General features: G+C 41.3%; 1 protein-coding gene and 1 long non-coding RNA gene across 4 annotated transcripts in view; one reads left to right on the plus strand and one right to left on the minus strand.

The window, feature by feature from the left end:
• The window catches only part of LOC132384679 (integrin alpha-7-like), a 187,657-nt gene extending 178,527 nt beyond the window's left edge, over nt 1–9,130 (minus strand). For all 3 annotated transcript variants that reach the window (XM_059956042.1, XM_059956041.1, XM_059956043.1), the window contains exon 1: nt 8,639–9,130. In XM_059956042.1, coding sequence (XP_059812025.1) covers nt 8,639–8,799 — 161 coding nt within the window. In that variant the 5' untranslated portion in view covers nt 8,800–9,130. The remainder of the gene's footprint in view (nt 1–8,638) is intronic.
• The window catches only part of LOC132384683 (uncharacterized), a 94,715-nt gene that overhangs the window by 49,215 nt on the left and 33,430 nt on the right, over nt 1–12,070 (plus strand). The window lies entirely within an intron of this gene.

The raw sequence follows: 12,070 nt of genomic DNA on the forward strand, positions 1-12,070 counted from the left end.
TAGGGATCCAAGACTTTCATTCACTTAATGAAAATCGCACACTCCAGGGGCTTGTAACCTGCAGTGTGTCTTTATGAATTCAGGGCACACTCTAATCATCTGAAATTGGAAACTGCTATTGACAGACATGCTCTGACACACAAAATGACCAGCTCAGCATCTCCTGAATCAAATTCAGTGTTTTCTTTTGTTTTTAATTTTAAATTAATTATCTTTACTTGCTTATAATGTATGCACTGGGTCAATAGCTCAGATGCCACTCCCTAGTTTTCAGGCTGGATTTTTGCAGTCTGTCAATGAAGAGTCTCAAACACATCAATTTGTTAATGTACTCAATTTTGCTTGTGACTTTACTCTTGTCTATTTAACTCTTCTTCTTCCCATGGTTAGAGAATCAAGAAGTAGAGTGTATAAGTTTAAGGTGGAGAGAGGAGAGATTTAACAGGAACCTGAGGGGCAACATTTTCATCCAGAGAGAGGTCCTGATATGGAATGAGCTGCCAAAGAAGATGATTGAGGCAGGTACAATAACAGCAATTTAAAGTATTTGGACAGGTACGTGGATAGGAGTGGTTTACAGGCATATGGGTCAAATGAGGGCAAATGGGACTAGCTTAGATGGGAATGTTGGTTTGGCATGGACCAGTTGGGCTGGAGAACCAATGTCCATGTGATTTGACTCTATGACAATTCACTCATGGATTCTTGATTGGTAACTTTGTCAAGCTGGTAAAGTTACCAGGCAATTTATAAGCTGCTCAACTACACCAACATGAAATTTTTTTAAGACTTAGGCAGCAGAAATTATGATAAATGCCATTAATTGGACAGAGAGATAAATTGATAATTGATAGGTTGATAATTTAATTAATTAATATATGAGCAAGGACTTGATACCTAACTCAAGAGATCCTGCAGAATCTCGAAATCCAAAGCAACAGACATGAAATGCTGGAGGAACTCAGCAGGTCAGGCAGCATCTATGGAAATGAATAAACAGTTGACATTTCGGGCCAAGTCCCTTCATCAGGACTGGAAAGGAAGGGGAAAGAATCCAGAGTAAGAAAGTGGGGGAGGAAAAGGGGTGCAAGATAGAATGTGATAGGTGAAGCCAGATGGGTGGGGAGGGGGATGAAGTAAGAAGCAGGGAAGTAATAGGTGGAAAAGGTAAAGGCCTGGAGAAGAAAGAATCTGAAAGGAGAGGAGAGAGGACCATGGGAGAAAGGGAAGGAGGAGGGGCACCAGGGGGAGGTGATGGGCAGTTGAGAACAAGAGGAGAGGTAAAAGGGGAGCCAGAGTGAAGAAGGGGGGGGGGGTGGAAATTTACCAGAAGTTACGAGAAATCAATGTTCATGCCAAAATGTTGGATGCTGCCCAGACAGAATATGAGGTGTTGCTCCTCCAACTTGAGATTAGCCTCATCGTGACAGTAGAGGAGGGCATGGACTAAGCTAAACCTATACTAATGCACCTAAATATGAAACTATACTAAACCTTCATAAAACTGATTAGGCCATGACTGAGTACTATAACTAATTCAAGGCATCACATGTTAGGAAATATATCAAAGCGGTAGAGGATATCTTCTCAAATAGCATCATTGATGAGATCAGCTTGGGAGAGCCTAAAAAGTTATAAGATACTCTTTAAAGAGATAGTTAAGGGGTGATTTAATCCTAACGTGCAAAACTATCGAGGGGTTTGACAGTAAATAAGAATAGCAATTTCCATTGGCAAAAAGGTTTGTTTAAGATTTAAGATGTGTCAGAAGAAAGAACTAGAGGGGAGATGAAGCAAGAAAGGATTCATGCAACAAGTGGTCATGGAATGAAGTGCACTCACTGGGAGAATAAAGCTAATTGAACTGTCACTTTCAAAGAGGGAATCACATATTCACTTAAAAAGGAAAAGTTGCACTGCCACAGGGAGTGAGTGAGTGAGTGAGTGTGACTGGAAAGTATTTTCAGTGAGACCAATGATAGAACAATTTCAAAGAATTGGCACTGGCATGATGGGCAGAGTAGCCACTTTCTGTGCGGTATCATTTGAAATGATGAACGGGTGTTGTCATTGAGGAAATAATACAAAGTAAATGAGGAATTAATTGAAATTCAAGTTATGTTTCATTATAAGAAGACAATGTAAAGCACATTATTATCCCACCAGATCCTAAACTTCCAATAACATTCTGAAGGGAATTACAAACAGAATGTCTCCAATGACAATCATAATTTGTTAGCCTTGGTTCTGTCCTTAATGTAATTCATTATAACTCAGTGAAGAAGGGTTTTATCTAGTAGCCCAATGGAGCTCAGATGTAGACTATAGATCTACATCTATAGGCCCACCACCCCATCCTTTGCCTTCCTGACTGCACTGAGATATATTAGTGAACAAACACTTGCCTCTCTTTGCTTATGTGCATGAGAGAAAAAGCAGCCTGGCATGACAATGTTTTCCACAAGTGCCCATGTGATCCTGTCAGCTGCTGGAAACCATCAGGTCCACACCCTCACTGCAAAGCCACCATCTCAAACCGCCTAGGCTGCTGAAGTCATTCCTTGTCAGACCAAAACAAAGCCATCATAGTTGACAAATAATTTTCAACTTTTATAAGCCAGGTCCACTATAGGCAAACAATTCATTTGAGAGTTATTTATTTACACGCTTCAATGCTGTAAGCAGCTGTTAAGAGTTACAATGAATTCTTGAAAAATTGACTGGTTATTGAAAGTGTCGCCCTACAAGCATATTTTCCACAACCTTGAATTCGACAGTATGGTTTCCGCAATCTGTTCCTTAACTAATTCCCTGTTGAGAAAGGTGTCTCTCAACAAGGCCCCTGAGACAGTCACATTATCTAGGCACAGATGTTTGAAGTAGCCCTTCTAACGCTGTCTTATAAAAGAGAGAGAATTAAAGACTAGCTGCTCCTTCTCACAGCATCCCGAGGGAATGTCTATTGGGAAGGATCCAGGGACCTGGATAATCAATCCAGCTGATCTATATTGAATATACAGAGATAAAGTGCTCTTCTTTAAACCTAGGTTTGGTTGGGTGGAGGCCCCAGCCAAGAAAATAATCTTCATGTCCTGAAATAAACATTGGAAAGGGGCGATTGATTGGGATACAATCTCCACCTTGTTTATACAGCATTGCACAGAGCAACAGTGCAAACAAATACTGAATCAGTGTACGAAAAATGGGAAAAAGCAGCCAAAAAAGAATAGGAAATCAAAGAGAATTGAAGGAGCAAAATTTGACCTCAGGTGCTAGGAAAATTGGGTGAGTGACTGAGTAAATAAATAGGGGTTTTCCAAGTTCTGACAGGGTTTGGGTTACTCTGGATGCCTCCATGGTTAAATAGCCCTAAAGGCAAAATAGAGAAGTGGTTAAAACAGAGAAAAAAAGCAGAAAGGAACGTACAGTATAGGTTAAAAAGGAGGTGGTTTGCTTTCCAGAAGTTATAGATGGATAAATGAGTCAGAACACACACACCCTGCATTCTTCAATAATGTATATAACTGGACGCTGTGCTGTCAATGTGACTCTGGGATATTTTTATAATGTTTCTAATGGGTGTTAATAAACTGAATGATATGTATTCCCGGAGTCAGACAAAAATAAAAGAAGACAACCTTCAAATAACTCTGCTTGGTCTCCAATCGGAATGAATGCAGTGTTACCAAATAAGGGCACCGGTCCCCATTAACTGGCCAGATTTAAAGGTACCAAGGGGTTATGGGTGTGTTTATAGTTGAGGGGCCTGCATAACTACCCTGTGCAATCGAGACCTCTGTTAACCCCTACATACCCACACACAGTGGTGTGTCTGGGAGCATTCTGAGTCCCTCTCTGCATGGGCTCGCCTCACTAATGATGACTTGTCCTTAAAGTTATATGGTAACACTCCAGCAGATGGAGAAAAAACTGGCTGAGAGCAGATGAGTGCTTTTAAAATGGGACACCTGCTAATTATTTATGAATATTTGCTTTATGTTATTGTATCTTTTGCCTCCAAGTCTTTATACCAAGATAGATCCAATAAACTGTGTGCAGACCCCTTGACTCACTGAAACATTACAGGCACAAATTAAATATCCCTCTTAGAATGTGTTCAAAGGCAAACTGCGACTTAAAATAAAATTCTATTTTCTCATAAGTGTCAATTTCAGCTAGCAGTAAAATACTTACTACATACACAGTAGCAATTGCGTAGCTTTCTAAAATCAACTTCATTAATCTTGCGCTAATGCCACATGTCAACAAATTTATAGACATTTTGCACAATAGCACACTCTCCCAGACCCCAATACACGGACCGGTTCCTGGGGACTCTACATTATGGCACACACTGGGGCACTGCTGTACAAGGATACACTTCCAAAGAAACTCCTATTCTACTTTCCATTACATAGTACCTGCTCCCTAAAGGAAAGCAGTACTGTATGTATTTACATATACGCACCAGGTGTGAGGAGCTAATCATTCAATAAATACTTAAAGCTAGTGATCCTTTCTTCCTTTAACTTGCTATCAGTCACAAGACACTTTACTTCACCATCCACTGTCAGCCATTGCATTGGTATTCGAATCAGTCATGAATGCTGGACAGCTTTGCGGGGGAAAGGGCAGCCTGGCCTAATCTTGCTTCCAAGAAAGAATTCCTGATTGTTTACAATATGCTTCTAAACTTTGCTACAATCAACCTTCACTAATCCGACAACCTGTAATCCGGTTCCTTTGATAATCCGGCACTGATTTCAAATTTTCTGTGCAACTGTAATTTCAAATTTCCTGGGCCACCATACCAAACTGCTGCGCATTGTTTTGGTTGTGCTAGATCTGTTCATGTGTTGGCGCGCTCTTGTAAGCACAGACAGGCAATTCCCGCTTGTTTTCCTGCATTTATTAATATCATTTGCGTGAGGCGCGGCTGCCCGGCACCTGAATGTCTCATGCACTAGCGGCAGAGGAGCTGGTGCATGCTGAGTTGGTCCGCCTTCTTGCCCACCTGCCAGTAGTCGCGCATTGTCGCCCGGCCGGAGCTCCATTCTCTTCTGAACTCAGATCAGACGTGGCAACCCGCTGAATTTAAGCGTATTACTAAGTGGAGGGAAAGAAACTAATGAGGATTCCCTCAGTAACTGTGAGTGAAGAGGGAAGAGCCCAGCGCCAAATCCCCGGCCGCCTGGCAGTCATGTGAAATGTGGCATATAGAAGACCTCCTTTCTCCAACTTCTGCTTCTGCTCACTCAGATGTGCTGCCATCAACAGTTTTTGAAGAAACTGTTGTGCCAGTTTCAGCACCAGTTCCTGATGCTTCACTCATTTTTCAAGATGAAGATGTTGATGATCCTGACAACCCCACACTTGCAGACATGTAACTTTGCCTGAAGGTATATTAAACGTCTCACTTTAAAAGCGGAAGTGCTCAACTGTTCTGTATAAGTTAATTCCTTTACATTTACCTGTACCCTTTATTTTATCTGTGCCTGTACAGTATATTACTTTATTAAAATTTCACATGCTACTCATTTAATATTTCTGTTTCATTATTATCTAATTTGTTCTGATTTACATGATATTTTAAAGGTATGATGAGGCGGTTAGCTATGGCTTAATGTTATCCTTCTGTAATTCAGCATCTTCACTAATCCGGCACTCCTCAGGTCCCAATGGTGCCGGATTATAGAAGGTAAACCTGTATTTCAATACTCATTCCTCAACAGCCTCCTCATTCTCCACCCACCAGGAATTTGAGTTCACCTACAACTTTGCTGTCCATAACCACACTCACAGCAAATTAATCACCCATGTATATTGGTACCCAGGCTGACAATGGGATCTGAACAAAAAATCTTGTTTTTAAAACCTTCCAGGAGGCCTCATCCCTACCCTATAACCACTTCTAGCTTTACAACCCCAACTCCCTCAATTCTAATGTGTTATGGAGACCCCACTTTCACTGCACACCCATGCCTACACCTGCCAATTCACACCCTAAACCACCATAACTCTTCTTCTCCTTCATACCTTTTGACTTCTTTTAAAATCTTTTCTCTTTGATCAGGCTTGAGATTACCTATTCTAATATCTTCTTATGTGGTTCACTGTCAAATGCTCTTTGAAAATCAGTGATGACATCCTAACTTAGAAGGCACTATTCAGGTGCAGGTGGTTGTTATAACATCCAGTTGTAGAAATTTCATACACATAATTCCTTAGTTTTTGTTATTGCTATGGTGTTGCTTATAACCTTGGAATGCCCCAAAGCATTGTACAGCCAATTATGTACATTTTGAAGTGTAGTCAATATTTTAAAGTAGGAAACACAACAGTTCATTTGGGCAGAGTATTCAGCAAAGTGATATCATGATTAGATCCAAAACTAAAACAAAAACAGATAGTGCCAGAAATGCTCGGCAGGGCAGATTGGGAAAGAGAAACAGAGCTAACATTTCACATTGAGACTCTTTGTCAGAAATGGAATGGAGTTAGAAGAAGTTTGTAAAACTGCAGAGTGGGTGGGACGTGAGAGGGTAAAATCAGACTGACTGTGGTTTCCTCCAGCAGTTTGTTGTTTGCTCCAGAATCTAGCATCTGCAATCCCTGGTGTGTCCACAAGACTAAGCTGCAAACATGGATAACTGAACAATGTGAGTGGGGACAGCTATAGAGTGAGAAACATTGAGAGAAGAATGTAGGATTTGCAAACTACAGGGAAGGACAAGCAGGACTATGTTCTCACTCTGTCATTGATCAGAAAACCTTGTTTACAGCTTAACCCCATGGTCACCTTTGTTTTATCCTATCAGAGACACTCCTCCTCCCATCCTCCCTGCAGCTTTACAAGCTTCTGTTGTCTCCTTCCCATGATGAACAGCCTTCACCCTGGAACATTAACTCTGTTTCTCTTCCCACAGATACAGCCTGACTTGCTGATTGTTTCCAGATTTTCTGGTTCTGTTTTAGATTTTCAGCATTTGAGTTTTTTTCCCTTATTTTCACAGACATTGGGCAGATAATTAGTTTTAGTATTGATTGGGGGATAAATATTGACAGGGAGACTGGGAAGCACTTGTTTGAAAGATCAGGAAATTGAAAGCTATGGGAAGCTAGCATAGAGGAGAAGTTGAAAGGCCTGAGGTAGATCAGCCATAATCAAACTGAATGATGGAGCAGGCTTGAGGAGTGGCTCACTCCTATCCTTACTTTCTTTTGTTCTCTTAGAAAATGTGCCATGGAAACTTTAACATCCACCTGGGAGAACCATCAGGATTTAGAGAATAAAACAAGAAGACAAAGGTGCCATTCAGTCCATCGAGCCTGCTTCATCTTTCCATCATGGATGATTTATAAACCGTCTGAAACCCATTCTCCTGCCTCCTTCTCTCTATAATCTTTGACACCCTGACTAATCAAGAACCTATCAACCTCCACTTTAAACATACCCAATAACTTGGACTCCACAACTGTCTGTGGCAATGAGTTCCACACATTCACTACCCTCTGGCTGAAGAAATTCCTCCTCAACTCTGTTCTAAGGGGATGGTCTTGTCGAATAGGGCGCACCTGCGACTGGGCAGCAATCCTACAGCCGGACACAAGATGTGGGCGTTGAAATTCATGCACGATCCTGGTCCGAATTGGGCTTGAACGTGCAATCTTTCCACTCAGAAGCAAAGGGGAATCCATATAGTTAACCAACTTCAACTTTTCCGTTGTCAGTGTGTAGCTATGCCATGCGAGTATTCACACGCGGTCGACAATTTGAAGTATAAACTTAGTGCACGCCTGAATCCCAACTCAAATGCCCTAAAATTAAACCAACATTGTCCCAGCATTGTCAATTAGTTCTTTGGCCGCAGTAGATTTTATCAAGCGCTCTTAAATAATTCATGAGTGGTTCCCACCAAGACAGCTAGATTTTAAAACATAAAACGATTCGGTTGGGGAGGAGAGCAGGCGGCTAAAGACTGCTCTCGCAGGTTGAAATCACTATCGAGACAGATCGGCCGGCGCTGCAGCGATCTTTCTAAATTCCACAAAACAATTGTTTGTTTATTTAAAAGCAGGGTTGGAAGGGATTTCTGCATCGATTACACGGAATAAATCACGTTTTAATATGTTGCCGCCTGCATTCAAACCTTCAAGTTTAACTACAGACATTGACGTGTTAGAACTCCCACTGCACCTTGCAATGCCGTTATACATACAGGAACACGGGCTAGTTAATGTACAACTCCGCACGGTAATAACAGACTTGCTTCAACGCAAGGATGGTGAGAAAGAATTCACTGTTTGGTAACACTCGGCTGCCGGGTTCAATACCTAAGCTCTAAAAAAAAACTTAAATGTGCCCCAGAAGTATAAGCATTGCCTTTTTGGGATACTCGCAAAGAGATATATTAAAAATAAGTTGACACAGACAAATCAGTTGTTCCGTTCCGTTAATCTGTGAACGTCACGTCTGCGTAAGTATCTTCTGTAAACATCATCCTTTGCCGCTTCTCCCAGCCGCAAGTAATAAAATTCACACTTCTTGATCAATCTGCACTTTTTCTATCTTTCCTGCAGTTTATCTGGCATCAATTCAGACAAACGTTACATATTCAAAATATATTTTTCAACTCACCAACTCTGAGCGTCCAAGCCGTTTTGTTTGTGTAAAGCTACGGAAAACCCAAACAAACTCCCTTTCTCGCCTTCCTTTGCGATCGTGTTAGTTGTTTCCAGATTAAACGCCGAGCCGCGGGCTGCCAAGAGCAGCCAACACACGCGCAGGAGAGGTGTCATTGCTGTAATGTCTCTGGTGCAGGAGAAGCCGTTTCCCAGCTTGACAGAGAGGTACTGACTGGCTGAGTGTGTGCGACCTCGTGTTTACAGGAGACGGAATGTACCGCAGCCACTACTGGTGGTGTTAGTAAAACCCTCCCTCCCGCCCTCACATACACACGGGCTCTCACTGAAGTCCGACAACACTAACAGTAACCCTTTCACACCTCACTACGTTGTTTTAGATTTGAAATCACAAGGAGAAGCGTATTTAACAAATTAACGCCGTGCAGAATTACGTAAGGTAATTTTATCAAGCAGACTGAACTGAAGAAAATTGAAATATCTCACAGCGCTGTTAATTTTGGTTCACAGCTTATGTAATAGGGACGATTGAATTACTTATATTTATTAAACGTGGCTTGTAACTGACCACATTTGTTTGACATTGCATGAAAATCTGCTGAGCATCAAGGGATAGAGAGCAGAGGATCACAGGCAGGTACTCAGAATGGTAGGACATAACTAGTGGGAAACTCTGCAATATACAATGGAGAAATAAACATATCCAAGTCTACCAGTGACATAAAAATAAGTAGCATTGTGATCAATATTAAATTGAAGCTCAAACAAAAATAGAAACATATAAATGGGAAAGACTGACAAATGGAAATTCATGTAGCCAAATGTGAGGTCAACCACTTAGAACCTAAAAAGGATAGAACTTAGCATTTTCTCTGTGGCGAAATCTGAGAGTGGGGAGGTCCAAAGAGACTTCGTACATCAATGACTACACGCCATTGGGAGATAAAGAAAAGATTCAAAAAGGCTACTGGAAGGCAGGCCTTTGGATTTGGAAACATAAAAGACAGCAGATGATGGAATCTCAGCAATGCACGATCTACTGGAGGAACTCAGTGGGTTGAGCCGCATCTGTGAGGGTAAGGAATCAGTCCTGATGCAGAATTTCAACCCAAAATGCAGCAACTCCTTTCTCCCAATAGATGCTGGTCAACCCACCAAATTCATGCCGTTGTTTGTTTTTTTTTGCTGGATTACAAATTAGTAGAGGTTATACCACAGTTATACAAGGTTTTGGTGAGAACACAATGGAAACATTGGGAGCAGTTGTCTTAATACCATGCTTAGGATGGATTATACTGGGCCTGGAGGGGGAATGGTGTAGGTTCACCAGAATCACAGGCTGGACTGCAAGAGTTAAATTGAAGAGAGGTTGCACAAATTAGACCCAGAGTTTAGGTCAAGGGGTGACTTGTTTGAAGTTTATGATATTTAAGGGAAATGATAAGGTGAGATAAAATGTTAATTCTGTTTCTCTCTCCACAAATGCATATAGACCCTCCAAGGATTTCCAGTACTTTACATTTGTAGTTCAGAATCAAAATCAGGTTTAATATCACTGGCATATGTCATGAAATTTGTTAACTTTGTGGCAGCAGAACAATGAACATGGAGAAGTACAATAAACATAGAGGAAAAAACTGAGTTACATTAAGTATATATTAAATAGATACGTTAGAGTAAGTGGTGCAAAATAACAGAAAGTAGCGAGGCAGTGTTCAAGGGTTCAATGTCCATTTAGGAATCGGATGGCAGAGGGGAAGAAGCTGTTCCTGAATTGCTGAGTGTGTGCCTTCAGGCTTCTGTACCTCCTTCCCAACAGTAACAGTGTGAAGAAGGCATGGCCTGGGTGATGGGGATCCTTAATGGTGGAGGTCACCTTCCTAAGGTGCCACTCCTTGAATATGACTTGGATTCAGGAGTGAAGTTTCAAAACATTTCTACATGCTCGTGGTTTGGAATTCTCTTCCGTAGATAACAGTTGTCAAATGTTAATGTTGAATCTGACCCTGTACATTTGTGCCAACTAAAACTAATAGGGATATGGTGCAAAAATGAGTACATGCAATTGGGTCACGTATTAGCTATGATATCATTGAATGCTGGAATAGACTCAAGGGGCTGAATTGCCTTCTCCAGTATCTATGTTGCCATGCACAAGTATGGAAATATCAGAGGGAAAAGAACTTTCGAAGAACCAACAACAAAGTGAGTAGTTTTCCTGGTAGAAAATAATTGTTGTTCAGCCAATATCATGCAATTGGTTTCAATCTCTAGGCCTATATATAGCTCGTGACCTCTGCAAATGTAATATGCTTCCTTTGCAAGAAGAATGCACAATTCTGACTTTATCAAACCCACCCATTAAACCATATTGTGGCAGCACAACAAACTCTTGTACACACTTAGCAGCAGTTTTGAAAGCAGAACTGCTCTCACCATTCCTGGATTTATAGGGGTTAAAAACAGCCGGGCTTTCTGTCTCTGAACACAAACCAGTGACCTCTGCTGCAAAGTGCATTTGTGTGGACATGATCGGGCTCAGCTGTTCGGCTGCCCTCACAATCAATGGTGAAAATGACAAATGGCCAGTTAGGTAAAACAGTGGAAAGGGATTCCACCTGTGGGGCTCTCAGAGAGCATGCAGGAGGAAGCGAGGGTTACAGGTTATTAAATAATAAGAGTGCTGTTGGGTTGGGATAAACTGCAAAATTAGAATAGAAAAACGCCCAGCTAAACAATTTATTAAAAAATGTAATTTGCCATTCATAACCTCAGGACCTGGGTAGACTTAAGAAACTGCAAGAGTAAAAAGACCCTGATTGGTAGTTATATATAGGCCTCCAAACAGTAGCCAGATTGTGGGATACAAATTACAACAGGAGATAGAACAGGCATGTCAAAAGGGCAATGTTACAATATTCATGGGGGATTTCAAATGCAGGTAGATTGGGAAAGACAGGTTGGTGATGGATTCCAAGAGAGGGCACTTGAAAATTGCCTGTGAAATGGCTTTTTAGAGCAACTTGTGGTTGACCCAACTGAAGAAAATGCTATTTTGGATTGTGTGTTGATTAATGAACCAGATTTGATCAGGGAACTTAGGTAAAGGAACCCTTTGGAGGCAGTGATCATAATATGATAGAATTCATGTTGCAGTTTGAGAAGGAGAAGCTAAAGTATTGATATTACAGTGAAGTAAAGGGAATTACAGAGGCATAAGAAAGGATCTGGCATGAGAAAGTTGATTGGAAGGGGACACTGGCAGGGATTACAACAGAACAACAATGGCTGGAGTTTCGGGGGCAATTCAGAAGGTGTATTCTTAAGGGAGGATGAGGCAACCATGGCAAGTCAAACACAGGATAGATGGAAAAAAGAGGGCATATAGTACAGTATCAGAAAAATTAGTGGGAAGTAGAGGATTTAG

Source organism: Hypanus sabinus, chromosome X1, assembly GCF_030144855.1.
Source record: "Hypanus sabinus isolate sHypSab1 chromosome X1, sHypSab1.hap1, whole genome shotgun sequence".
Lineage (NCBI taxonomy): Eukaryota > Metazoa > Chordata > Chondrichthyes > Myliobatiformes > Dasyatidae > Hypanus > Hypanus sabinus.